We start from the raw sequence: 27,192 nt of genomic DNA on the forward strand, positions 1-27,192 counted from the left end.
GGCCGCGAACTCCTTACGATATGCCCCGATGGGGAAGACCACCAGGGGTGCGAATGGGAAATCAGGCTCGACGGCGAGCTACTCAGTGGGAGGATTTCGATGGTGTACGCTTTGAGGAGATTGATGTGGAGGATGATGATGGTGGGGTAAACTTGGCAGAGTCTCAGTTCAATAATTTACAGCGATATGGGAGTAGTGGGAAGGCGAGTGCACGCGAGTTGCGACTTAGAAGCAATGGATATGACTACGAAAGTGAGGGTTCTGGTGGAGAGGACTACGATTTGAATGATGATGCAGACAGTACCGTTGCCTTTGCAGTGCAATTGGCTATGCGAGAGAAAGAGGATAAACTGGTAGAGAAAGCCCTGGATCGCATTAGACGGGCTCAGATGCTAGGCAAGAAAAATGTTAAGCTGTCTCAAGAAGAGCGGGCTGCCCTGGAACGGCGACGCAACCAGGCACCCAACAAAAATTCCTCCAGCTCAAAAACAACGGGGTTTATTCGTTCTGTGCCTGATGGTAAGCGGCGCAAAAGTGGAGAGCCATCCAAAAATTCGACACAGGCCGACCGACGTCGAAGCTCCCATGAGCAATACTTGCTCGATGAACCTCCTACGGGATTTCCTAAATCGCCAACAAGTGGTTTTCATGCATCCAACAACCGTCCGTCAAGCTCGTCGTCCCGTCCACGAACGCCTACTATGCAATCTCTACGCCCGCAACCTGCTGGCTCGCCTCTTAACTTGCATCAACCTGCTTATTCTCAACGTTTCCCGCCTGACCGTGAGCCTCTCCCACTGACCTCTTCACGCGACATGCCTTACGTCCGAGCCCTGCCTGATGATCCACGATGGGCACCACGTCAGCGGTCATCGTCTAACACAGCGCCCTATCCTGTTGAGGGCTACATGTACACCCAAACCTACATGATGGGGCCCGCTGATCCACGATTAAACTACCAAGGCCGCCAGTATGCTACAGGCATGCCGTACAACGTGTCTGCTTATCCGCCGATATCTGAGGAGCCACAGCGCGGCCCTTCGACTCGTCCTGTCCGCCAAGAATCCGCCGAGGAAGAATCAAGTAGTGAGGCCGAGTCCGAGGAGAGTGACTACAACGAAGATGAAGATGAAGACGACGAGGAGCAGGGCTTGCAAGTGGAGGTCGTGGAGCAGCCACCGATTCGTAACTACTCCACGCGGTCTACAGCCCCCCCTTCTGCACCCAACCGCTCACGTCGCCGGAATGGCCGCTGATCGCAGCACCTGATTTCCTACAGAATACCCTTTTCGTTTACAAAGTGCTTGGTCTTTTTCTCGCGTTGTTAGATTATGTTATCCCTATTTTTCAAAAGGGTTTAGATCAACCTCATCGAGGCTATTTGGTCAAGGATTCGCACAGGAGTTTTTAGATGGTGGGATTATATAATTAATTCCTTTCTCTTCCAAACAGTAATTCCCATTTCTCATCTGTACGACAAAGTAACATAATTTAATTTCAGAGGTGAGTGCTGCTCCCAACACAAGCGTACCTATCGTAGATCCTTTCAACTGGGCGTGGCTTTGCGCCTGCCGTTCGGATTCCACGGCAGCCTGGCGCCACGTCAACTTCAGAAAAGCATATTAATCTTCTGTCACCCAAGCCTATTTTTGATTGCTCAGCACAGTGTGCAAGCTGCGGAGGACCGGAATGGCTGGCGCCACAGACGATGACGTCGTTTAGCCGGTGGATCCTGGAGGTCGCCAGTGAAGTCATGGCCATCAGCGAAAACAGGACTTATTCCAGCTCTCAATGTTTTATAATAACTGATCCCGGGACTGTCCATCATTTTGCATGCGTTTGCATTAATTTATACTGGTAAACATTAGCTGTTCGTTTTCGACGGCTCTGTGGTTCTGGGTCGCCCACACTCGCACTCGCACTCGCATTGCGCCATAGGTACTGGTGCTTCACGGCGCGACTAGATTTTGGATTATCGTCAATTATTAGGCAATCGCAATAATGTGGATCGTGTCGTTTTGGATGCTCCCGGTCATATCGGCCTGCGTGTGGGTAGCAATGCTCGTCGCGATGTTATCGACATGGGCCGTGGAAGGGAAACCACACTACAGCGAGGAATCAATTGGAGAGACCATCCCGTAAGCTGTTCCGTGCGCACATGTGTACGCATTTCTGTCAACTAACATGTATTCCTTGATAGGTACATCTCAGACATTGGTGCGCGCGGCCTCAAACCTCTTTTTATCGCAATGGGCGCAGTCTCTGTGGTCGTGTTCGATATTGCCCTGCTATCCGAGCGCTGGTTACGACATGCCGGCCGGTTGGTAAGGAACAAGGGCAGGTTCGACAAGATATGCTCGGTTCTTTCTCTTATCTGCGCCGTGGTAGGTGCGGCTGGGCTCATCCTACTCACAATCTTCGATACCGTTCGTCACCCACATCTTCACCGTATCTTTCTGGGTCTTTTCATGTAAGAAATTCTCGTCTGGCAAAGATAGTGTGTATCACTGACGCGGTCACAGTGGCGGATACCTAGTCAGCGCACTCTTCCTCTGCCTAGAATACCTACGCCTCGGCCTTTCTTACCGCCAACAACACGTCGTGCTCATTGTCAGCTTTTGGATCAAAATCAGCTTCGTGGTCGTGGAGCTGGCTCTGGCGATCGCTTTTGGTGTATTAGATAAGTCTTCGCATCGGCAGAATTCCGCTGCAGTCATTGAATGGGGTATGTTGCTGGTGTTTTTTGAAGGTGTCTTTGACTGACGAATCCTAGTTATTGCGTTTATTTTCACATTCTATGTACTCTCATTCATCGTCGACTTGCTGCCTTCGGTGCGCACCCGCCATCGTATCCCGCAGGGAGAAAAGGCCATCCAGATGGCTAGCGCAAGGCCGAGTACGAGCTCTGGCGCTGCTAATGGTAATATCACCTACGAGCAGCCACTCACCACAAACTCAATGGGCGACAGAGCCGATACATATCGCGGTCAAGTGGTGAGCGGAAGGCATGGCCCGTATCGAACTGAAGTGGTATGACGTGAACTAATAAATCTTTAATCTTATTTCCCCTCGTCACCGTCATTTCACTTTATGATTACGACTTGTTCGTCTAGGTCTTGCATTTAGTTCTCTTGCTATACACTCATATTTGCTGTGGTTTCGTCTGCATTTCAGCGTATATATGCCTGTATGATATGGAGGGATATGTATAACATCAATAATATCAATTAGTCAGTAATAAGTATATATTATAATAGTATTATAAGCATACCCAACAATTCAGCAATCCAGAAGAATAATTAGCTTTTATCCAGGGAGGGCTAGAGGCGGGCTCTTAGGGTTAATAGGGTAATATGGGCGGAATCAGCGATTGCGTGCTTCATCCGCAACTTCCAGTCATGTCTCGTCTTTCCGACTGGGCCATCTTTATGGAGTTAGTCAAGCATGTAAAAATAATGCTTGATGGTTCCATTGGTGTTATATAAGAGAGCATGAATCGCAAACGTGCGTCGGCAAACATTACTGCCAATTAATCAATGCTAGAAGTCAATGCTTCAAGATGCTGTTGTCTCGTGAGATTTTACTTTTAACCACCGCCTTGCTGCCATCCGCACTTGCAGACTGGCAATATCTATCACGTCCAGATCTTTCTCCCCCAAGATTGAACATCACTATTCCAGCAACCGCCGCGGTCGACGAGGGCTACCTTTTTGTTGCCCCGTATTCTGGGTTTGACCAGGGCAGCGTTGGCCCAGATCAGCCGGGAGCTTATATATTCCGCGACAACGGAGACCTGGTTTGGTCTGGTTATGGTTATCTTGCTGGCTGGATTGCCGATTTTGCCCCAACTGTAGTTGATGGCCAATCGGCCATTGCCGCTTTCCAGGGTATCTTAGATGCAAGACATGGCCGTATGTACGGCAACCATGCTGTTCTGAACAGGCATTATGAGACCGTGCAGGTTGTGGGCACTGCATCCCACCGTCTGGCTTCCTGCCATGAATTTCGGGTGGTGGATGGCAAGTCTGTCTTGATTGAAACCCCAGTTGCGCAACCTGCAGACCTTACTGCATACGGAGCCGAGGAAGACCAGAGGTGGATTGTGAGTAATGGTTTTCAAGGTCAGTTTGAAGTTCCCACTTTTCTATTACGGTGGTAAAAAGTTGCGGAAAGCTGTGTTGGGAGCCTATACTAAACCCTGAACACATTCTAGAAATCGATATTCAGACTGGAGAATTGATATTTGAATGGTATAGCACTGACCATGTTACGCCGAGATGTAAGAATTGAAATTGATCGTTTCACCACAATAGATATACACGCTCAGGGTTACTGACTGTTCAACCTCAGACAGCAAATTACCCTTGGAGGGTGATGGAAGTTTCAGTGCTCGAACCTCTGCTGATGCATGGAACTATTTTCATATCAACAGCGTTGATAAAGACGACGAGAATAACTACCTCATCTCTGCTCGGAACTATGCCACTATCTTTAAAATCAACGGCACTGATGGCGAAATTATCTGGCGATTGGGAGGCACTCACGGATCCGATTTTGAGATTCCTCGCGATGTCGAGTTTGCCTATCAACACGATGCTCGGTTCCGCTATCGGTCGCCCGATGGCTCAATTGAGCGGATTTCGTTCTTTGATAATGCGGCCCATTCGGCTGGCAGACGCATCAATCCATTCTCTAGAGCACGATACGTCGAGTTGAATCATACTGCTGGTACAGCCCGAGCTATCAACACCTTCCGGCCTCCTGACGATTTGGTGGCGTACTCCCAAGGAAATGCTCAGCACCTGCCAAACGGCAACGTATTTGTCAACTGGGGTCAAGCTGGTGCTGTTACGGAGTACAATGAGGAAGGAAAGGTTATTTTCCACGCTTATCTGGATGCCTATCCTAGTAAGAATGTTCAGAACTATCGTGGATTTCGCTTTCCCTGGATAGGAATTCCGAAAGAGGAACCCGCAGTTCTCGCCCTCGGTGATCGCAGTGGCCAGATATCAGTCTATGTGTCATGGAATGGCGATACAGAGACAGCATTTTGGTATTTCTACCTTGTGGATGGAAGAAGTGGAGCAAAGTTAGATTACTTGGGAAAGCAGAGAAGACTAAGCTTTGAAACCACATTCGAGGCCACCTTAAGTCAAACCATGACAGCAAACTTAGCTGATGTACACATCATTGTCGAGGCTCACGATATCAATGGTCACATCGGTGGCCGTAGTAGGCTTACGAAATTGACCGACAAAGCACCATACAGTCATTCTTCTGCATCTACTTCTCACGGCTCGGACAAATTCTGGTCCGAGCTTCAGCAGCAGAGATTTGACTTGTAAATAAGAACAGTAACTAGAGGATATTACTGTGGAGCACATAAACCGAGAATAAACCCGAGATAGTTAGAAACCGAGAATACTGTTGGAAAAACACGCACTGCTTCACTATGGGAAAGTAATTTCTTAGAGATTGAGCGTGACAATACAGTAGGATGACAAAGTTCAAATAGAGCATGACAGCCGTAACCCTAACGCTAAGCGATGAAACAAAAAGCTTTGAAACTCTATATAATATAGATTTCTTTTCCATGTTTAGTTAATTGAATAAGTGCGACACTGATGTCATTCAATATTGCCCAGTCATTCTCACATGTGCAGAATCAATTGATACCTACAGAAGTTTTTTCATAATACTATTTGTATATATATGTGTTTAATGACTATGTGGTATAGTACTATAGAGGAATTTGGGTAATAGAATTCCCGACGGTCAAGTGAGTATGATATAAGAAGACCGAATAATATCTAAGGAAATTACGTAGTTATAGCAAAAGCTGAAAACCAAGTCTCTCCTTGATCATCGCAGAAACCCTATTCGCCGCGCTTCTCTACCATCCTAATGAAATAGGAGAAAAATGCATGGTTCTTAGGGGCCCGTAATGGTACCATGATTGCGCCCCCCCATCCAAGATTGAAATTCTTACCAGGAAAGTGACCGATATCCTGTGCCATACACAGCACTTTTAAGATCCTCGTAGCCGTAGCGCGGACAGTGGCAACGGAACGCTCTTGCATCGCCGTGGAGTGAATGTGTCATTTCTATACTGAACAGAATCATCTAGAACGGCATTGACGGTCCTAAGTGCGGTCCCATACGTCCTGGTTCTATTAGCAATGGACGCTGCCGACCCTGTCGTCCTAGCTACATATGCACATGTAATGGCATCACAGACTGCATAGACCGGGGATTCGTGTTGGATATGAGACGTGAAATGGTTGTGAACATGTTGCTATCCATGCTAGTATCCACAAGCCCGACCGAGAACTTGTCAAGGACCAATGGAATCACCTAGTGGCTCTACACTAGGGAGAGTTCGAAAATTATCTGGACAGAGGAAATGCGGTCCACTTTGGCCGTTGATGGGTCGTGGTAGCGTATTTTCCACGGCGACGCCTCGTGTTCGGTCGAAACGAGGAAATGTGAGCAAAGCGAAAGCGCATGCTGACCTCATCTCGATAGCCAGAGCAAGACTGCCCTACTCTTAGCCATTGAGCCGTAGGAGGAACGTGCAAGATTACACTACAACTCGATTGGGTGTGGATATCATGCATTCGCATATTCCCGGAATACCTTGATGCGTCGCTGTCGACGAAAATGGCAATCTCGGCTGTATTGACCGGTGTTCGGCATTATTATGTGTTTGGCTTTGACTATTGTGGTAAGGATGATGTGTTAAAATCGCCCTCTGGAAGAAGGCTCTGGAGTTGAGTTGATCATGTCAGCAAAGTTCAGCTTGGCCCCTTTAGGGAAGTGATTCGTGCAGCCAATGGCAGCTGCAGCCACGATCTCCAGTTCATACATGTCGCTCGCTCACGATTATATAAATGCCAGCATCTGGACAAGGTCTCTACCTCAGTACACATAACTTGTTGCAATCACAAAATTGATCTCGTCCATTATGTCACCTCTGCCAGTCATTGCCTGTGGCACCGCCGACCCGCAGGTTTTCAACGCTGTTAAACCTCTTTACTTACCCGAATACGAAAGTAGGGGAGCCAATGCAATCAGCCCTTTCTTCAAACTAACATCATCTACAGTTATACATAATGTCACCAGCAGCGCCTCCGGAGCAGTCGAAATACCCTTCGTGTTGCAAGGGCAGACCCCTCCCATTGCTGAGGAGCCCAACCGCGGCACCAAGGACTATTCCAAGCCTCCCGTAGCTGTGTTTGCAGGGGCTTTATACGGCGATAGGCAAATCGACGAGATGCGCGAGGCATGTCAAGGCCTCAGTTCTGTGCCTTGGTTAAAGATGGATATGACCGTGCCGAGGCCGCCGCTGGGACCTGGGTATGCGGATCATGTCGTGCAGAGAATTAAGGAGTGCATGAAGAAGATCGAAGCTGAGGGCAAGCTGAACCAAGATGGCGTGTGGCTTTATTAAAAGAGAGACAACCAACGCGTTACATGTATATAGTGAGCCTTAGGCACCCCGCCACTAACTTCCTAAATTGATGTGCCTGGAGATACACAACTCCCACGGGTTTCGTTAAAGGCCTACAGCCTGAAAAACTTGACTGAAGTAAACTTGGGATCCAACCAGGCCAATACTACTCTTATTTAATTTATAATTTGAAACAATAAAAAATATGTCTTTTTAATCTCTTTAACTACAATAGTTATTATTATTTTATAAATATAGAGAGTAGCAAGGTTGTAATTAAAAGTAAAATCTTATGAGATAACAGTATCTTGAAGTATTGACTTTTGGAGGTAACAGGAGCATTGATTAATGGTTATCTTGCTGGTGTTGTCAGAGACTCTGATTAGGACAGTGTATATAGAAACATGGTCCGCAATAAAGCCAGTGCATCAGGCGTTAATGGAGAATTAGAACATACTCCTTAGTCGGGACGACTGTGTTGGTACTTCTTTCACTAGTGCGCTCTGATATATTCGAAGGGTAAAACAGGATTCTGATCTACTCCAGTAATCAAATTCATATCCAGAACATTTGCCTTGGTAGACAATAACACAGTAACAACCACAAGACGCACATGTAGTGATTAAAGTAACTGTTTTAATCAGGTATAGAATACTAACAGAGTATATTAAGCGGTAACTGAATTATAGTTAGTCAAAGTACAGACACAGATATTCAATAGCAAGAAGAAAATATCTAGAAGCTTTAAAGTCTTACAAAATACTCATTAAGATATTTCGACTGGGAACAGATTGATACTCCAAATCAGGGTTTATAAGACTACATGGGAATCTCTAACACCAAGATTTTGAAGCTGAGGAGTCTGGATTCGCATATTCGCATAGTTTTGGTTTTTTTCTTCCTTTTCTCCTTTTGGAAAAGGTGCTTATATCCCATATCCTTGGAGTCTATCACACATAGCACTGCCGTCTTATTAGTGAATTCTTAATATCAAAGGTCGTGATAGATTAAAATTTAAATGTTTCCTTTCTGCTAACTGAATAAAGGTCCGGCATTTGCTGTCAGGTCTGTAACATACTGTCAGTAAGACTGTAACGAAAGCAGTGACGTCAGCTACTGGTAGGCTAGGGTTGGAGACTGCACATGTTACACCATATATTGGTGTTGGTTGCTTTGGTGAAATTAAATCGCCAACCTTATATTGTCACAAATGCTATGTATTTGAGGAAAGGAAAGCCCCATCGCTAGTGAGGCATAGCCCATGTGGTGAAATAGAGTCATATGTTATCTTACATCACAGTATACAAGACAAATGTGAAAGTGAAATCTCTAACTGGTATTCTCAGCTGAGCCTGTGTCTGCGTCTCCACTCTCCAGGGACTCCGGATCTGATGTGCCTGGCTGGTTCAGAGGTTTTCACTGCACGCCTGGACTTTGAAGTAGATGGTGATGTTCTCATGCGGTGCGTTGGTTTGACAGACGTATGAAACTTTGCGGCAAGTGATGAAGTTTGTGTTATGATTGAAGTAGTTACACTTTGAACTTGTATATCGCTAGAAAGCTGGTTTTTGCCCCCGGAACCAGGTTGGATTTGCCCCCGAAGAATGTTATTGCAGGTTTTTGTATTAATGACCGCTGCTGTCACCACGCCATTGCCGTCAGTCGTCAGCGTAACTGGATTATCAACTCCAAAGATGGTCGTGCAACCGAGGGCCGGAAGAGGGCCAAAGGCAGCAGCAAAACGTTGGGCTAAGAAGGTGTACAGGTTAGTGGCAACCGCAGTCATCGGGCTAGCTTTGTTCGCAAAGTTATCCTGATTGTTGGCTATAAAAACTCCAGATGCCGCAAAGTTCTTGCAATATGTTGTACCAGATGCATTTGCCATATTATTCGCCAGTGGCTGACCAACTCCGGCACGGTACAGATTGGTTTTCTGTAGAGACTGGGTAATCATGCCGTTATTATTAATATACGCAAAGTCGTCGTTAAGGGGCACAAGAGCTGGGCCGTTACGTGGTGGAAAAGAGTTAGCCTGTAACTCATTGGTGGCAAGTGAGCTTGAGATGCCACCCGGTGCTGTTGGAGATTGGACTTGCCAAGGGCTACAACCCAATGCCGGTGCGATGAAATCATTGATCAAGGCGTTGTCAGAGCCATTGCTGAGAACCTCAGCGTCAGGATTAGCTTTATTGTTTTCAGCTGTATTTTGTGCTAGCACTTTGCCGTTGATCAGTAGATAAGTGGTATCCACGTTGTCAGACTGGTCCATATCCACCACTCGAAAGTCGCGAGTAGTAGGGCATTGAGTACCATCGGCAGCTTGACCCGGAGAAGGGACCCCAATGCTCCCAGCTGCAGCCTCCACTGTCTATACAAATACGGTCAGATGGTGAAAGAAATGGGGTTAGCTGGGAGATAGGTGGGCTACAAGTGTAGGTTTTGGAATTGGACATGTACTAGCTACAGAGAGCTAGACGTACCTTCATAAAGACATCGCCGTTGCAGTGAGCAAACTAAGCATACCAATTAGCAATAATAGGAAAGAAAGAAGAAAAGTCTCAGCTGGAAACTTTCTCTTTGTCGAATGGAGGGTGGTATAGGCACTGACCTGACCAAAAATGGAATTCTCAAGACCATTGACGCAATTATTGGTAGCCCCCGTCAGTGTGAGTGTTAATGCATTACTTCCAAACCAAATTCCCACCGTTGCGCCGGAAGCAACAGTGGGTTTAATGGGTTGAATGTAATCTGTTCCTTGGACGGATCCTTCATTTACCACGAGTGGATGATAGACAGAGAGCTGGTGGTTTGCTGGGTTGTAAATAACTGCCTCGACAAAGGATCCCTCGTTTTCGAAATCAATTTGGTTACATCCAGAGACAACGTACGGCGTCGCTAGACCTTTGGCTGTCAGTGGGTTTGGAGGGACGGTGAGAATGCAGTTCTGCGCCTGCGTGGACCAGCAAATGGCGAGGAATAAGACACAAGCCTTAGGTGATATTGAAGGAGCGAAAACCATGTCGAGAGCCAAGTAGTAAAGAATGAATTGATGTATGGAAGTTCTATATCGGGTAATTTAAAGAAAAAGAAGGACAGATATAGCTACCATAGATCCGAAATAATAGGAATCCCTTTCTGGTTTTTGGTGGTCCGCAATCCATTGCTGCAACCGACTGTATTTATCTGGACTTCGGTGCAACTGCCTGGGGGTTGTTTTCAGGAAGGTGAGATATGAGAGGAGTTAATACTGCTACAGATCAGTTTCACATTGGCTGGTACGATAAAAAGTTCTCGAGTCTAATTTCATCTCACGATCACGGAAGAGAATGGCGTAGGTTGGCGAAACCGTAGAGTATATGAACCAGAGTGTTATTTATCCATATCATTCTAGTCAGGGCGCTAAGATCTTTGATTGGTCATAGGATATATTCCGATACGATATCATGGCAATATGATAGTCGGCATTTGGTAGGTTTGTGCACGGCCATACCTGCTTGAGAAGCTATGGCTAATAGTGCGACTCTGACTCGGACATCAAACCCTTATTCTGAAACCGCACGGCCACCCTGCCGAAAATGACTGTCTCAGTTCTCGCCTATTATTGCTGGAAAAGAGCATATAATAAATTTATCTCTAACTCTGATTCAGTCGGAAGTACGGGTTGATTGAGATATATCGCATTTTGCCGAATATTGAATGGGTTGGTATTGAAATTGCGACAATAAAATTCAATGACATTTGTTAAAGCGCGAGCATATGGACAAGCCGAAAAGTAGCTACACTGCCAAAGAGAAAAAAATTGCATGACAGTTCTATGAGACTAGAGTTAATGAATCTTTTCAATCACATTACACTTGCAATCTCCCTGCTTACCTTAGAGGGACATACGTAAACGGATATCTCGGCTGATTTTCAAACTATACTTGTATCAACTTCATAGAGGATATTATCGGAAAGTCAGGATTTTGCTGTATTGGAACATTATAAATCCAATACAACGATGAATTATGCCTTCCTCTTTATTTATTTATTTTTTTTGAGATATTTTCCAACCAAAACAAAAGAAAAGGGAAAAAGAACCAAAAAGGAATGCATAAGCACAGTTCTACATATACGTGTGAAAAGCACCTGATTTTGAAAGAGTAAATATATTACATTAAGATAGCGGTATTGACTGAGCAGATTAATATCCTAAAACCCTTCAAATCTTAACGTAATCGACTTCAACATTGCTGCCGCTATGATGAGCCTCGGAAGCTGTCCATTATCTTGCCTGATATTACATATCGTAGCTTTGGTTGTATCAACTGCAACTGCAAATACACTGGTGAATTGCACAGACCCAAATTCTGCAAAAGGAACAAAGCCACCACTGTCAAATCCTCAACAATCCATTCTGCCCTACCATTGCAAATAGTTTTCTCCTGCTGAAAATCTCGATATGGGCCTCGTCTTAAAGTTATAAAGTGTGCACAATGACGAAGTAACAGAAAGCAGCTAAAAGGCCTTATGTAAAATAAGCAACATACTAATCATTTATTCCGGGCGGAAGTAGAAGATCGTTATTTGATAGCGATGATGCTCCGGCAATGAGCGATGTCGTGATCGCGATCCCCGCCGGCTTGTCTGACAAACTGATAACATGCCCCTCGATTGTGAACGTCGCATTTGTCATCATTGTGAACATACATAAATTCAAGTCGGCAGCGTCTGATCCAGCCACTATGGACGACTATTGTCTTTTTCATATTTTAAGATATACAACGCAACCGTAGATCGAGTATGTCGGAGCCCAAGTTGCATCTGACCGCATTCATGCGGCCAGTGAGTCTGCACACTGGCGCCTGGAGATACCCAGGCGCCTATCCAGACGCAAACTTTAACTTCGAGCATCTGAAGTCGTTTATCCAGAAACTCGAGGCTGCCAAGTTCGATGCGTTCTTCATGGCCGACCACCTGGCGGTTCTCAACATGCCAATCGAAGCTCTCAAGCGCAGTCACACTGTGACTTCATTTGAACCTTTCACTCTATTGTCAGCACTGTCTGTCGTCACTGAAAAGATTGGACTCGCTGCTACAGCTTCTACAACTTACGACGAGCCGTATCATATCGCCCGGCGATTTGCGTCGTTGGATCATATCAGCAACGGACGTGCTGCGTGGAACATCGTCACCACAGGGAACCCCGAAGCATCAAAAAACTTCGGCAAAGATGATCATCTAGAACATGACCAAAGGTACAAACGTGCGAGAGAGTTTTATGATGTTGTTACTGGGTTATGGGACAGCTTTGCCGATGATGCCTTTATTCGTGATCAGCAGACCGGAATCTATTTTGATCCAGAGAAATTACATACTCTCAATCATGAGGGTGATGATCTGAAGGTTCGAGGTCCCTTGAACATTGCACGACCTGTTCAAGGCTGGCCTGTCATTGTACAGGCTGGCCAGTCAGAACCAGGTAGACAATTAGCTGCCGAAACCGCCGAGGTTGTATTCTGTGCGCCAGGAAACATCAACGCCGCAAAGGAGTTATACGCAGATCTAAAGAAACGTGTCGTTGCTGCTGGACGTGACCCTAATCATTTGAAAATCCTTCCAGCAGCTTTGTTCGTAATCGGGGACACTGTAGAGGAGGCAAAGGCCAAACGTCTATCCCTAGATAGCCTCGTTCATTACGACAGCTCCATAGCATCGTTATCATCAGCTCTTGGAACTGATGTATCGGGGCTCGATCCTGATGGGCCCCTTCCCGCAGATATACCGGAAACTAACGCCTCCAAAACGAGTCGTGCATCGCTTATCAAGCTCGCCGAGCAGGAGAATTTGACAGTTCGACAGCTTGCCCAACGATCTGGTGGGTACGGAGGACTCGCCTTTGTCGGGACACCGAAAACTATCGCCGATGAATTGGAAACTTGGCTTCGTGAAAATGCCGCCGACGGTTTCACAGTGACGTTCCCATTCGTTCCACAGGGTATAGACGATGTTACGCAGCGATTAATACCTGAATTGCAGAGTCGAGGATTGTTCCGTCGCGACTACGAAGGAACGACCTTGAGAGAGCATCTTGGTCTCCCTCGACCAAATAATAAATTTTTCGCGTGACATTAGCCGGTCCTCGCTCGGATACTCTGGTCCTAGCCTACTCCAATTGACAGACTAGAGTGTCATATGTCAGTTTTACTAGCAGCTCTAACGAAATCAAAGATAGATTGGCAAGGCTTCTGACATCGCGTTGGCCTTTATGTTTTATCGACGAGACGTCAGCAAGATTTGTTTGGCTAATGTGAAAAGTAGAAAGTCGGTTGGGATGCTTGTAGAATGTGGAACGCTTGATTACAAGTTGATAAAGTCAAAACCGGCTTGGCTTATACATGATGCAGAAATATTTCGATGTCAATCACGGGCCGCATTTCATTCAGGATAGGATATGTTAAAATACATGTATATCTGTAAAGATTGTTATAGCAAAGTGTACAAACATGTTTTTATCTCAAATAAAGCTCCAATTCCTTCCTAAAAAGGCGTCTTGCGTATCAAGGCAAAGGGTAGATTTGCACCAATAGCCTCAGCAGCCTCTAATCCACTGCGCGCACATGCTTCGAGCAAAGGTAACCCGGCAGAAGCGTAGCCTCCTGCCAAGTAAACGTTTCCATCTCCATTTTTCCAGCCATTGGTTGAAAGTTTAGCCCCTTCTCCAAAGACGGATAGAAGTATGCGATGTGAATCAGGGGTTGGAAGTGGACGAGCAAGCGTGACTATATGTAGTGGTAACGCTCCACCTTGATCTTCAACGTCGTTATTCATCTCTGCGGATACCGTAACCGATACGCCTGATGGGTGAAGATGGACCGAGTGTGTGATATCAATCTGTTGAGGATTCTTCTCGGTATTCAATATGAGAATTTCACTAGGCTTGGTTTTTTGCGCCATGTAAGTTTCTGTTTCCGTCTGCAGATGAACGGAAACTCGCACTAGGCGACTTCTCAGTTGTTTGGTGATGGATGAACTAGCCTCGTGGATTTTACTTGAGACCGCGGAGTTGGTAGCAAGAATAACATGATCAAATTCTGACTCCATGGTAGAGTGTTTGTCAAGGTGGCGATACTGAACAATAACTTTGCCGTATTCTTGTGATTTTACTGACACCACTTCACTCCGAAACCTTTTCTCAACATTTTCTGTCAGTTGGTCTTGCAACAGGCCCATGTCAGGAACAGTTTGATGTTGTGCCGCAAATGTTTCCTTTCTATAGTTCAGGATATAAGCAGCTGGGAAGAGTCGTAGATCATCGTGGCTGCATGTTGCAACAGATGAATATAGAGGCAGCAGATACTTTCCAAGAAATACATCAGGGAGCCAAATGCGATGGATATATTCCTCCAAAGTCTCTGTTTTGGTATGATTGGTATCCAGACTGGCAATGTAGGGAGATATCCAAAAGCATGCAAACGTAAACCAGATGTAGCAAAGAAATGTAAATATGTTGAGCAGAAGCCCATTCTTGAGACAAGGGATGACTTTATGGAAATTAGAAAAGAATTGAAAGTATTGCCGCGAGTCTCTCATAAAAAGAAAATGAAAACGATGTATCTGCGTTTTGATATGAAGATGGTTCAGCACTTGAAAGAAGTTGGCATAATATTTCCCGGAAAATGTTCGCATTGGAATGCTGACTACATCGCCTTCATGTCGATATGAATGACCGTTCAGAGTAAGATGATTTTCCTAAACATTTATATCAGTTTCCTTTGCTTTATATTATTTATATCAAACGACGCATACTTTCTCGAAGAGTATAACACAGAAGCCATCATTCTGCAGCGCCCATGCAGCAAAGGCACCCGCAGGGCCACTCCCAATGATGGCTACGGTTTTTTGTATAGATTTACTACATTCCATGACCATATAGCTGCGCTATACATTTACTGCTTCATAAGAAAAAAAGTAGGAGAGAGTCTCGGTTCAATGTTCTTAAAGTCAATGTGAGTGAAGACCCCTTCTTGCAATATTGATATATAGATTGGGGACCAACGCTCAGAACTTGGGGGTCAAATATATACATTGCTATCACCGATACTTTCTAGTCCCCAGAGAGGGGTAGTGGTTAGTACTACCTAGAGTGATACTAGCGCGCCTGCTGAATGGTATTAGGTCTCGTGGTTGCTTAATTCTCTAGTAAGATATGACTAGTGCGCAGGTGGCTTACAACCTCAAATCTTATAGAGACTTTACCTTTATCCCGACCAGTCTAATAAAGACTATAGCACTTAGAGGATAACTATTTAGAGACGTTGACCCACTGAGAAAGAGACTATGATCTATAGTGCTGGAAGACTGGTTAGAAAGTTAATATTGGCCGTGGAGGGGGATGTAAGCTTACTCTACAGTGGCTACGCGTTAGGAGGATACTATCGATAAACTATGTAAACAATACTTACCTAAAGATATTATCCCCTTCATTGTAATACTGGTAAGATTTTGCGTACTTAGCGCGCCTGGTATTATAATCTTCTCGGGATCGGACATATTCCTGTGCTACACCATAAACATTACTGCTTGAGCCTAAGGATAGAATCCTTTGAGAATGAAATATTAATCAATCAAACCTATCAATTGATGGTATCTATAAGATATTCTATATTTATGCTTACTAAGAATCCCAATATACGTGTTAATATATGTAATATATACTTTGTAATCTGTTTTCAAATAGCGCCGCCCTTAAACGAGGCTGAGAAGCTCCATTTGTCTTTCTACTTCTTCCCAGTTTCTTTGTTCCATCATAATCACCGATTGGCAATAATCCACTATTGGCTACTAGTTATAACATAAATCACATGCATGTACCCGAATATGGGCGAGCTTCCGCCTTAATTTGAATATCACAGGAATTTCACCAAATAGAGCCGTAAAATAAACAAAGACTAGAAAAGCAACTTCTAACAATCTGAGGTATTGCGTGTGGAACCAACCGAAAGACGATGTTTACCCAGTGTATGGTACAGCGGGGATATACGCGGCGAGTTTTTTTATTTCTGGTAATAGAGTTTTGATTCGATGACACCATAAACAAGACTTCATTGAGCATAGACTCCCCAAGAAATTTAGGCGAAAGTTTAGTTCTCTTTGTTCACATCAGTTGGTGTTTAGAGACTCGAATGAACTTCATTTATCAAATAACTACACAGTCACAAATAATAGCTGGAGACGGGGGTTCTCGGATACTGTCATGTTATCGCGGCCTCCGCGATCTGTACCCTAATTAGTTACGTCTTACCATTAGTTACTCATACAAATTTATGTACATACTACACACGTACCTTCTTAGTTTAGTATTGGTGGAAGAAGGGTCTAGAGTGATGTATATTATTATTTCCTTCGATTGCTCGTATGTACAAATATCACACTAAGATGCACTCGATTACGTACAAGCAGGAAAATGAAGAAGAAAAAACATCAATTGGTACATACGTTAACATGATTTTCTATCAAATATACACCATATAATTCATGGAACCTTCTGAGAATTAAAAGTTACTCCCCCCCTTGCAAGAATTTCCCAATGGTGCATAGTTCACAGATCAAATTACCTTGAACTCCTTGCGCATTAAGTCCCAAACAGCGTATCCCAAGACCATAATAATCACCATGGTCATAATAGTACACAGTAGAAAGAAGCTCTCAATTATTAGATGACCCGATTTGAAAGTGGTCGCCTCTTCACGACCAGTAATACTATTGAGCCTGGGTTTGTATTTCATTTCAAAATTTGTCCCTCCGTTCAACCCACCTTCGTTTTCAACAACAGCCCAGTACAGCTTAGATCGAAGAAACTTGAGACCCAATTAGACAATATACAAACAAAAATAACCAACTATAGGTGTATTTATTGCTCACCTCAATCATGAACTTGTCAAAGGCTGGTATCAACCGCTGTGTCCACGCCAGGCTGTTTACCAGCACACACAGACCCGCGAATGCCACATATGACAGAAAACCGGGTCGGCCCAAACCAAGCTCGTCACAAAGCTCATGGCCATTGAGCCAGCGACTACCTGCCTCAATGAACCCTCGAGAAGTTACTAGCGGTGGAGGCAAGCTTTCCACAACACGGACAAAGTTATATGCTACCGTCTTGGATGTTTCAGTCATATTCAGTTCGTGGAGATAACAGCTCTCCATAAGTGCCTTTGCTTCCTCAACGGTTGAAAAGTATTCTGTCGGCGTCCCAACAATGTGTGCAAGATATCGAAATAGCGCAAGATAATCTTCAATTTCTTGTGGTCGTGGCGTGATGCCCATCTGAGGCAACTGTAAGAACATTGGGTTCAAAGAAAACGTCGTGATTGAATGGATAGAGTCCATCGTGTTTGCTGGAACTCCAAACTCGGCCACGTCGTAGTACTCTGGTCGTCGAATAGCTAAATGCAGGATCCTGCGACGAACGGAAGAATGAAGTAATCGTACGCGGACCGTCGATTTGAAGCCTCGGCCACCAGGCTTGACTTCTTCTTGAGAACGTGTCACTTCGAGAAGCCATTGAAAGGTTTCTAATAAACGGCCCAAGAGAACGCGAGTAGAAAACCCACCGGTGCGAACGAGAACCTCTACAACGCCGGTCGATGCCGAGTTTTCGCAGATGAAGCCTTGCAATGCAAATCCAATAATATTGGCCAGAGCGTAACGATAGAAGACTTGTTGTCCACGCGCAATCTGTTCCCAGTCTACCCATTTTGGGACGTGATGCACCTGGTTCCAGAATTTAGTAAGAACTGCGTCCTCGCTGTGGTGTTTCTCGAGGATTTTATAAAGATCGCCTTTTTCACCCTCTTGATCTTTAATGGTGAGAAGCCTTTCAACAGTTAGCGCACCCAACTCATCGTAGTCATGGCGTAACGGCTTTAATACGTCAGGGCCTAGGTGCTTGTCGGTCCATATAAATCTATATGACCATTTCTGCTGTTTATAGCCGATTTCTGATTTCTTGTCTGATTTCATGATAACTTTTTCGGTTTCATTGAACAACATTGAATGGAAATGGTAATATTCCCCGAGACTTGATAATAACAGATCGACTACCTTGCAGCCAGCCTATATGGCTACAGTCTACGGTCTGCAATCACCACTAAACGGCCAGTTAACTTTTATCTATGCTACGGTCACCATGAGCAACAAAAGAAAATGGAATAAATTATTGTCTAAATCCTTAGCATACTTGCGAGGCGCATTTCTGCTTTCAATATTCCCGCAGTAACCCGATCCGCATCCTCGACCTCCGTTTTTGGATTGATATACTTTTCATGGCTTTGTGTGAATTGCAAATTCCTATAGCTGAGAGTCTACATGTGAAGAAAACAAAGACATTGAGGGACCATCCTTTGTGTCGTTCGTCTATCTCGGTAGTGAGTAGCAAATTATTAGGGCTATTTTTGCTGTAGTGGCGGGAGTGATTATTATTAATTTTGCAACCCCCGTTTCAAAGACAAATAACTTCCAGACCTATAATGTCGGTGAATACTGTTTATTTGGAAAAGACCAGAATAAACAGCCTGAGACAATGAAAGACGTCACAAAATCTGGGTTCCTGGGCTGTTTAAGTTTCGTTATTCCGCATCCTCGGCGTATATTCGCACACTTCAAACAAAGCGTACGCGTTTGCGAGAAGATGACTAACTTTGATCAGTATAGGTCGTTGATGCGCCCCAGACTGACTCAATAAACTTTACTAGCCAAATATCGCAATAATACATCGAATTGATATACACTAGAGATAAAAGAACGGCGCTTGAATCATTCTTATATAGTATGATACGAGGGAGGTTCAAATTATTGAATATTGCTTAGGACAATCTGCGTGGGTTAGTTTGTAGCGATAATCTGGGGATATGTTCTATACAAAGATAGCCCATGTGTGTGTTTAGACTGTGGGTATGATAATGCGCTAGAGAATAGCCTCGTTCGTCGTCCTGAAGTTGCTTAAACTCCGTTCTCCATAAATGATGTCGTGGATAGATGGACTATTCTTTCGACCGGCCCAGAGAGAAAGGCGGTTGGGTTTTCTAGTGTTTACAGAACCAAAATCATGATTACCATTATTTATCGTTATCCATACATTGAATTTGCTAATCACTGATCCAACGGTCCGTTTGTCAGTGCGCGTGTGCCAATCACCAAGTATTGATGTTTCTATCCACATGCTAATGTATTGTTATCCTCATAAGCGCCTTATCTTTGTATCCTTCGTTGGCGCTTCCTAAACGTAGGCTGATAACCTGTGACTATATATGGTGCGTTGACATACATCTATTCGTGTCAGAAGCTCTCCCTAAAATTCACATGTGTGATCCAAAGGTTGATACTGACACCTTCTAATTGGCTCGTGGTATCATCCCACATGTAACAAACCTTGTTCTGCTTGGCGGTATATGAGTCTTCTTTTGTTCTCTTCTGATTACGTGATTTTTATCCCTCTTGCAAAATATGACTTCTTTTCTGAACGTGGCGGACACCAATGTGTTGTCTCAGGGATCGTATCAGCCATTCCCAAAGCCTGACACAGTTGGCCACCTGGCCTTTACCCCTCAAATCAACGACAAAAAATTGGATGTCCATTTGCCGGATATGTTTGTTCTCTTCCTAGCGGAACCGCCTCGAGTGAACTGTCATTATGAACGAGTCAAGGTTGAGTCGGAGGCATGGTTTGCAGAGTATGAGGCTTTTTCAATAAAACCCAGGTCTTTATACCTTCTTGACAACACGAGAATAACAAATCTGAGTATCTGTAGAAAATGTCGGCTGAATGCTCGTCGGAGACGTGTCATCAGTGAAACTGATTTCTCATATTTCTGTGCTATTACCGCCGCTGATGCCGGACCACAGGAGCTGAGGACTCTGTGTGACTGGGGAAACTGGGTATGCTCTGTCTAGTTAAGTCCCTAAGCATGTTATCATTGCTTACCATTTCTAGGTTTTTCCTTTTGATGATTGTATAAGTGCTGCCCATAACAGTTGAACCTAATTAAGTTGACTAAAACGGATATGTTTAGTGTTTGATAACGGTAATCTGAAAGAGAACCCCGAAGAAGCACAAAAAGTGATTGATGTTCTGTTATCAGGCATGGAAATCGGCGAGGACCGTTTGAATACAGGAACGAATTCCCGCCGACACAGCCATTTATCTATTGAGCTGCAATCACTTGTGGATGTCCACGAATCGGTTTGGACTAGGATCGCTCAAGATCCTCCGATTGGTATGTATTCTCGGAAAAATCAAAATAAATCTCTCTGATCTCTGATCCAGGAGTCCAAAGACGCTTTGCCAAGTATATGAACAACTATTGCAAAGGCAGTATAGAGCAGGTACAATGGCGATCTCAGAGGCGGTTTCCATCACTTCAAGAGACGCTTGAGATGAGACGGAAATCAGCTGGTGTTTCGCCGTTGTTTGCATTGGCCGAGTAAGGAAAAGCCAAATTCAACTTTAGTTTACTCACTGACATTATTCAGATACGCTCTCAAGCTCGATCTACCTGATGAAGTATTTGAGTGCGAAAGTATCAAAGAAATCGAAAGGATTGGTGTTGATTTTGTCGTCATGTACATACGTCCGTTCTGCATGTCGTTACTGAATAATCTCCTAACAAGAAACCAGTCAAAACGATATCTTATCTTATTGCAAAGAGGAGGTAAGTGGATCTAACTTGGATAAACAAGCAGGTGGCTAATGATTCCCTTGTAAGCGTAGGATGAAGGAGTCCGGCACAACCTAGTCGCAATAACCCGTTATGAACTGCAATCAACCAATCCTCTGGGAACGCCCCATCCTCAAGCTGCATTTGACAGTGTTGGCGCACTCCTCGCTGATCTGTATCAGCGATGGTTTCTTGCATTAGCGAAACTACCTTCATGGGGCGAGAAAATCGATATAGACGTTCAGAGATACATTGCCAGCGTGAGGGCGGTGATAATGGCAAATTTAAATTGGAGGTCAGACTCACTTGTTAGAATTTTCTCTGATTAACCATTACTAACTAAAGTAGCTTTCGATCAGAAAGATATTTTGGACGGCGAGTTGCAGAGGTAAGGCGGACGCGGGTGGTGCAAGTATTAAAGAAATTGCCATGATGCTTGTTCAAGGGCCGCGTTTTCTATTTCGTAGAATCATTGATATTCACATTTATTACGCTAGAGATTAGTTTACAGTTGGTTATTACAATTTATGTCCTCATAAACGCGTCACTACCTGATAGACCGAAAGAAGTTGCGAAACAAGTTGCGATGCCGAGTTAGATTAATTGATGTTTTTCAGCGTTACATGTATATATAAACGTGGTGCTGGTCTGTATTGGCTACCTATTTGGAGTTGTACTCTATTATATTGATTTCGGAGTAATTAAGCGGAGGTTTGAGCTACCAAACGAACTGAACCAAAAGAATCTTCAAAAATTTATTTTATAAAAAGATCTTTTTATTACATATAGTCAACCTACAGCAATAATACTGCGGGATGTATGGATGCCGCTCTAGAAGTAAACCACCCCGACCGTTGACTTTAATGATAAACATTCGCTGTACTGCTCCCGGACAAATAGTATCTCAGATCATGCTAAATGTGACATGAAATCACTTCTTGTATACTAGAATAATACCTCGTAATTTAGGTCGGCTTTTTTAAGGGTCCATCGGAGAATGTCACCGTAATGTCAAGATCGATATCCAGCGATTTTCATGTCATATGTATACACACACTACTGGACGATACACCCATTGCTATCTAGTATGAATCGCCGAGAATTTATTTCAATTGAATCCATGGGTCTCGTGTCAGTCCTGACCTCGTCAACTAGTGTAGTTATTTCGAATAACTATGTAACAAAAATTCTCCCTGCGCCGGTTGAAATTCTTTCGCTGCCATGTCCTGTGCGCTGGCCTACTTACGTCGGCGCCTTTCGGTACTTTTCTTCATATGCTTTAAGGTAATATATTCCGACTAGTCACTGTTTGTTAGGTATCGCTCAAGGCTGCATCCTTTTGTAATAGGTCTGCATGTGTAGTCAGCTCCTTGCATATAGTCCCGCTCATTTTGTTGTCAAAGGCGAAAAGATTGATAGAGTAATGGACTGGCGTAGCTCAATGATCACCCGATAACACTCTGTTAAAATACCCGACGCTATTCGATAGCTTCCGGGGAGGTGAACCCGTAGCAATACCACAACCCAAGCTCATGTGTAGTTCGGTGATCAGGGTACGGCAATTTTCCCCATCTAGGTTCTAATAGACTGTGGTGGTTATAGCTTTAGTGTCGTGGCATTTCAATCCCAACCAATAGTTTCAATTAATAGATTCTTGTTGGACGCCAATATTTTAGACAGGACTGATCGGGGTTTAGACATACTCATTTGATATTAATCTAACCTAGTTCATGCAGCTCAACTAATGAAGTGACTCATAACTATCCTATGGCTAATTAATAATGTGTAAGTAGCCAATACACTTGCCTCTTTTCCCTTTCTCTCCTTCTAAAGCTATTTCCTACATTGTGTCTATCTTACTTTCCCACTTTCATTATATTGACAGATACTCTATCCAGAACATTGTTTTTGTTTACATCAAAATGCCTGCACACAGAGACGTGCACCACGGATACCGATGGCGCGCATCGAATATTTTCATTGTCACATGCATCACGATCGCTTTATCTACAGGTTTGCAGTGCAACTTGAAAAGTTTACCGGACTAAGCCCAAGAGCCTAACCAGACAACTAGAAACCTTCCTTTACAGCTTCATAGTTCCTATCTTGCAAGTCATGCTTCGTGACCGTCTAGGAATTGACGATTCGAAAGCCCAGTCAACCACCTCAACTGTGCTCTTCTCTCACGCTTTTGCCTGTGCCATTTCAGCTCCGATTACTGGACAAATCTCAGACAAAATGTCATCCCGCAAGATTCCATTGTTAATAACTTTGGGAGCAGAACTTCTAGGCACAGTCCTATGCGCAGCTGCGACGTCACGTATGTGTATTCTTACGACATTTACCAACCATTTATGTAGAATTAAGATATAAAGCTAATTCTTTTTCAGTCCCTATACTCATTATGGGACGTGTTATTCAGGCGATTGGCGGCAATGCGACATGGATTATTGGTCTTGCAACTATCGCCGATACGGTCGGGGCAGACAATACGTCGCGAACACTGGCAACCATCTCCATGTTTTACATGTCCGGCATGTTAATTGGCCCCATTACCTCGGGGACCCTGTTACGTTTTGTTGGATATTGGCCAACTTGGGGAACAGCGATTGCAGTATTGGTGATCGACATGGTTATGCGGGTGGTAATGATTGAGAAACCCGTGGAAAATAAAAAGGACAAGGGCGTAAAACGAAAGAACAGTATTACCGACGAAGATTCCTTATTACATGGGGATTTAGAGTCGACTACATCGCAGATTGACCACATCAGTTCCGTAGATGAAACCACTGGGCTGCTAACATCCTCCCCGAAAAGCCATGATAGTCCGTCTGGAAGTCTTAGAGACCCGGATGTGCCCAGTGAAACTGGTGTTAGGAAGCATACAGTATCGCAACCCAGTTTCTATAGAGTCCTACTGACTAATCCACGGGCCCTGACTGGCATGGCCTGCCATTTGACAGCCGGCCTTGTCTTGACCAGCTTAGACACAACCTTACCCCTTCATGTAACGCGGGAATTCGGATGGGATACATCTCGGGTCAGTTTGATGTTTCTGCTTGTTCAGACCCCTTTTCTTATTCTAGGTCCCCTCACTGGCTGGTTGAAAGACCGGATCGGCAGCAGAGTTCCGACTGGTATTGGATACGTATCTTCGGGAGTGATGATGTGGATTCTCGGCATTCCGGGGAGTGGCTTGTTTTCTTTTGCAGGTGCTGGCGATAGTGGGAAGCTTCTTTACGCTGCTTCATTGCTAGGGCTTGGTATCGCAAGGTCATTAACCACTGGTGCCGGCATACTGGAGATGACGAGTAAGATTCTTTGATTTCTTTTATTAAATCTCACTCCCATTCTATTGAGGTCATGCTAACGACCTGGCAAAGCGGTCATCAGAGACCTCCAAGCTGATAACCCCGAAATTTTTGGACCTAAAGGAGGGTATTCCCGAGGCTACTCACTCACGAACATGAGCTGGACGGCTGGTATGTTGATTGGCCCTGTTCTGTCTGGTTGGCTTACTGAGACGGCCGGATACTACTACATGAACCTGACATTTGGTAAGTCAAACAACCTTACTTTTTATTGACATCTCAATATTTCATCATTTCTCTTACGTAGATATGATTGTGGGAGCAAATTGGAAAGCTAACCAGCGCAAAAGCCATCATTTGCATATTGGTGGGAGCATTCTGTTTTACGTTTCTTCATAAAAAATGATTTTTGAAAGGATATGAATTGGAGAACAATCTTTCTTACATCAAGCATGAACATGATGATGTGCTTGTGATGAACGTACAAAAGTCTTTAGTAGGTTTATATCTCAGGTTTCTATTCTTTCCCCAAATGTTCTGAGATGAAACATGAGTGAGAATGAAATAAGCCTTCAGGATAATTTTTGTGAGTTGAGAATAGGCAGAATACTTATAAGGGTCTTTAAATCCATGTTTTTTCTTTTGGCTTGAAATGTTTCCTTATAGTCCGACAAGATTTGCATTATTTAGTAACAGATAAGGTAGATTATACTTGGTTCTATTCAAGATATTTGCTTTATTTAGATATAACCATACTAACGTGAGAGTAGAAAGAGGAAATTGAATGAAGGCTCATAAGTAATATTACACTGCCATAACTAATATGTACCAACCCAAGAATCTATGGAGAAGCTATTTACAGACTAAATAAAGATCTTCAAAAGGGAAGATATTTTTTTCTTCACTTTCAAGTTATGCATTCTCACTCCTGAGTAGAGAAGCATCCAAGCAGAACACATGGGGCTTAAGAGCCAATATATGAGATATCGACAGTGCTTCCAGAGGCAGTAGTCGATGTGAGCACGGCATTGTTTTGGCTAATGTCCATAATGGTAGCCCCAGTGGTGTCCACAGAAGCCCCGTTGGAAGTAGCAGAAGCTCCCGTGATGGCAAACGAGCTACCGAAGTTGGCGAATGGCACCAATCCGCCGCCAGCAGAAAGGTCCTCCATGATCCACTCAGCATTAGTCTCGCACAAGGTAGCCGATTGACCAGTGAAGGTGTAGCTAACGCTCTGGCCGTTGGACTCATTAGTCACGGTGGCAGAACCACCGCTGGTACTGTCAGCAGTTACGACTGCTGTGACTGTGTCACCAGTATTGATGCTGATGCCCGAATCCCAGTATTCCTGCGCAGCCGGGAACCATTCATACCAAGCAGTATTGGTGATGGCGCCGTTCTGAATGCATATATTGACGCCAGTTTGTAGAATAGCAGAGCCGCAGGTGTCTCCATCAATGCCCACCCAAGCAGCAGCGCAGTATTGCTTGCTGGAATCACCGCCGCTAGGGACGCTGACAGAGGGCACGACAAATGTGCCGGAAACAGAGGTATAGCCAGATCCGATCAGGACTGCGCCAGCCCAGTTGGACGAATATGATTCTGCGGTGAAGTTGCCGTCTTCAGTCTGAACGCTGTCGACGCGCAGGTTTTTATGGGAATGCTGCCCATGACGAGGGCTGCGAGCCTGCCGATTTGCCTCGCGACGAGCCAGATTTTCTTCGGAAAGAGGGACTGCAAGCGCCGCGCCCGAAAAGAGAAGAGGAACTGCAACACTGGTGAACTTCATTTTGTCTGGATAGTAAGGACAAAGAAACTAAATGAAAGGTTGATAGATCTACTCTAACTGGTGCTTGCACCTTTCGCAGGAGGGAATAAGATTCTTTTATACAAATTTAGACCCCAAAAAGCCACACACAAACCCATGTCACATCGATGACCTGGCATCCGATCCTGCCTGTCATTTAGCATTGGATGGTGGTATAGCCAGAAGCCGAGATGTGACCCCAAAATTATTATCCTTCGTCCCCTGACGTACTAAAATAGCACCTTGCACTAAAACACAGTTAATTTTGGAGGAGCCTTGAAACATTCCGTACTAGTAGTGATTCTTATTCTTTGGACACTTATCACAAGGCTGGGATCTACATTGCCATTCCTATTCTAGGCAAGGCAGAAGGTACAGGAAGGTTTCGAAACATTTACATACCCCTCGAATGGCCTTATTGTAACCCTATGATTTGGCGGCGCATGTCAGAACTGACCTGTGCAATATTAGCCAAGCAAGGCCGATTCGCATGGTTTCCTTTTATTGACACTATGCGAACTGTTATCAGCTGGATCCCTGGGTGTAATTACAACATTATTGATACAAACTATCTCGAAGTCGTTGGTGATGTGTGAGTGTGACCCATCATTCCCCTAAGCAGCTGACCGTGTGACTTGGCACGATGGCTGTCGGATTGGGCCAACCTTTTAGGACTACTTTATCCAGCATCTATTGCAAAATTTCATTACCAGATCAATGCTTCTTCTCTTGGTCAGCTGTTAAAGCTTCCCTGATTGGATTTACTCTCGGATAGATTTGATTACAGAGTCGCATCGGCCGAAACTTAGCCCGCAGTACGGTCAGCCGTCCTTACTAGCATCTTCCCTCGACATATCAACATTTACTTAATATGCGAATTAATAGATATATTGGTACACCTTCACTACATTCTCGTGTGTCTGGCGC

At 44.4% G+C, this 27,192-nt stretch overlaps 11 protein-coding genes across 11 annotated transcripts; 7 read left to right on the top strand and 4 right to left on the bottom strand.

Annotated features, from left to right (window-relative positions):
* Positions 1-20: 20 nt before the first annotated feature.
* On the top strand, positions 21-1,256 carry BGW36DRAFT_429589 (uncharacterized protein; the record flags this gene model as incomplete). Its single annotated transcript, XM_046220714.1, has 1 exon — positions 21-1,256. The coding sequence occupies one exon, from the start codon at positions 21-23 to the stop codon at positions 1,254-1,256; it is 1,236 nt and encodes a 411-aa protein (XP_046069212.1).
* Positions 1,257-2,001: 745 nt separating this feature from the next.
* Positions 2,002-3,036, top strand: BGW36DRAFT_300174 (Frag1/DRAM/Sfk1 family-domain-containing protein; the record flags this gene model as incomplete). The annotated part of the gene is made up of 4 exons (XM_046211601.1): positions 2,002-2,138; positions 2,201-2,470; positions 2,523-2,725; positions 2,774-3,036. 4 exons carry the CDS (start codon positions 2,002-2,004, stop codon positions 3,034-3,036), a joined length of 873 nt encoding a protein of 290 aa, XP_046069213.1.
* Positions 3,037-3,559: 523 nt separating this feature from the next.
* On the top strand, positions 3,560-5,345 carry BGW36DRAFT_429591 (ASST-domain-containing protein; the record flags this gene model as incomplete). The annotated part of the gene is made up of 3 exons (XM_046220715.1): positions 3,560-4,121; positions 4,214-4,279; positions 4,351-5,345. 3 exons carry the CDS (start codon positions 3,560-3,562, stop codon positions 5,343-5,345), a joined length of 1,623 nt encoding a protein of 540 aa, XP_046069214.1.
* A 1,619-nt stretch (positions 5,346-6,964) lies between these two features.
* Positions 6,965-7,450, top strand: BGW36DRAFT_398867 (uncharacterized protein; the record flags this gene model as incomplete). Its single annotated transcript, XM_046218463.1, has 2 exons — positions 6,965-7,052; positions 7,104-7,450. The coding sequence occupies 2 exons, from the start codon at positions 6,965-6,967 to the stop codon at positions 7,448-7,450; spliced, it is 435 nt and encodes a 144-aa protein (XP_046069215.1).
* Positions 7,451-8,792: 1,342 nt separating this feature from the next.
* On the bottom strand, positions 8,793-10,469 carry BGW36DRAFT_300942 (uncharacterized protein; the record flags this gene model as incomplete). The annotated part of the gene is made up of 3 exons (XM_046211657.1): positions 8,793-9,809; positions 9,931-9,963; positions 10,059-10,469. The coding sequence occupies 3 exons, from the start codon at positions 10,467-10,469 to the stop codon at positions 8,793-8,795; spliced, it is 1,461 nt and encodes a 486-aa protein (XP_046069216.1).
* A 1,535-nt stretch (positions 10,470-12,004) lies between these two features.
* Positions 12,005-13,970, top strand: BGW36DRAFT_383253 (luciferase-like domain-containing protein). The gene has a single exon (XM_046216637.1). The coding sequence runs from the start codon at positions 12,233-12,235 to the stop codon at positions 13,556-13,558; it is 1,326 nt and encodes a 441-aa protein (XP_046069217.1). The 5' UTR covers positions 12,005-12,232; the 3' UTR covers positions 13,559-13,970.
* On the bottom strand, positions 13,765-15,355 carry BGW36DRAFT_453874 (uncharacterized protein; the record flags this gene model as incomplete). The annotated part of the gene is made up of 2 exons (XM_046221887.1): positions 13,765-15,181; positions 15,230-15,355. The coding sequence occupies 2 exons, from the start codon at positions 15,353-15,355 to the stop codon at positions 13,970-13,972; spliced, it is 1,338 nt and encodes a 445-aa protein (XP_046069218.1). The 3' UTR covers positions 13,765-13,969.
* A 1,682-nt stretch (positions 15,356-17,037) lies between these two features.
* Positions 17,038-18,454, bottom strand: BGW36DRAFT_300319 (uncharacterized protein; the record flags this gene model as incomplete). The annotated part of the gene is made up of 2 exons (XM_046211612.1): positions 17,038-17,289; positions 17,354-18,454. The coding sequence occupies 2 exons, from the start codon at positions 18,452-18,454 to the stop codon at positions 17,038-17,040; spliced, it is 1,353 nt and encodes a 450-aa protein (XP_046069219.1).
* Positions 18,455-20,077: 1,623 nt separating this feature from the next.
* BGW36DRAFT_398870 (terpene synthase metal binding domain protein) lies at positions 20,078-21,580 on the top strand (the record flags this gene model as incomplete). Its single annotated transcript, XM_046218464.1, has 9 exons — positions 20,078-20,163; positions 20,242-20,368; positions 20,424-20,442; positions 20,503-20,706; positions 20,757-20,913; positions 20,963-21,052; positions 21,108-21,141; positions 21,201-21,442; positions 21,496-21,580. The coding sequence occupies 9 exons, from the start codon at positions 20,078-20,080 to the stop codon at positions 21,578-21,580; spliced, it is 1,044 nt and encodes a 347-aa protein (XP_046069220.1).
* A 1,400-nt stretch (positions 21,581-22,980) lies between these two features.
* Positions 22,981-25,152, top strand: BGW36DRAFT_383256 (putative MFS transporter). Its single transcript, XM_046216638.1, has 4 exons — positions 22,981-23,160; positions 23,222-23,467; positions 23,538-24,458; positions 24,531-25,152. The coding sequence occupies exons 1-4, from the start codon at positions 23,070-23,072 to the stop codon at positions 24,731-24,733; spliced, it is 1,461 nt and encodes a 486-aa protein (XP_046069221.1). The 5' UTR covers positions 22,981-23,069; the 3' UTR covers positions 24,734-25,152.
* A 270-nt stretch (positions 25,153-25,422) lies between these two features.
* Positions 25,423-26,247, bottom strand: BGW36DRAFT_300447 (putative aspergillopepsin-2 precursor; the record flags this gene model as incomplete). Its single annotated transcript, XM_046211624.1, has 1 exon — positions 25,423-26,247. The coding sequence occupies one exon, from the start codon at positions 26,245-26,247 to the stop codon at positions 25,423-25,425; it is 825 nt and encodes a 274-aa protein (XP_046069222.1).
* Between the last annotated feature and the right edge of the window lie 945 nt (positions 26,248-27,192).

Source organism: Talaromyces proteolyticus (genome assembly GCF_021365285.1).
Source record: "Talaromyces proteolyticus strain PMI_201 chromosome Unknown BGW36scaffold_9, whole genome shotgun sequence".
Taxonomy (NCBI): domain Eukaryota; kingdom Fungi; phylum Ascomycota; class Eurotiomycetes; order Eurotiales; family Trichocomaceae; genus Talaromyces; species Talaromyces proteolyticus.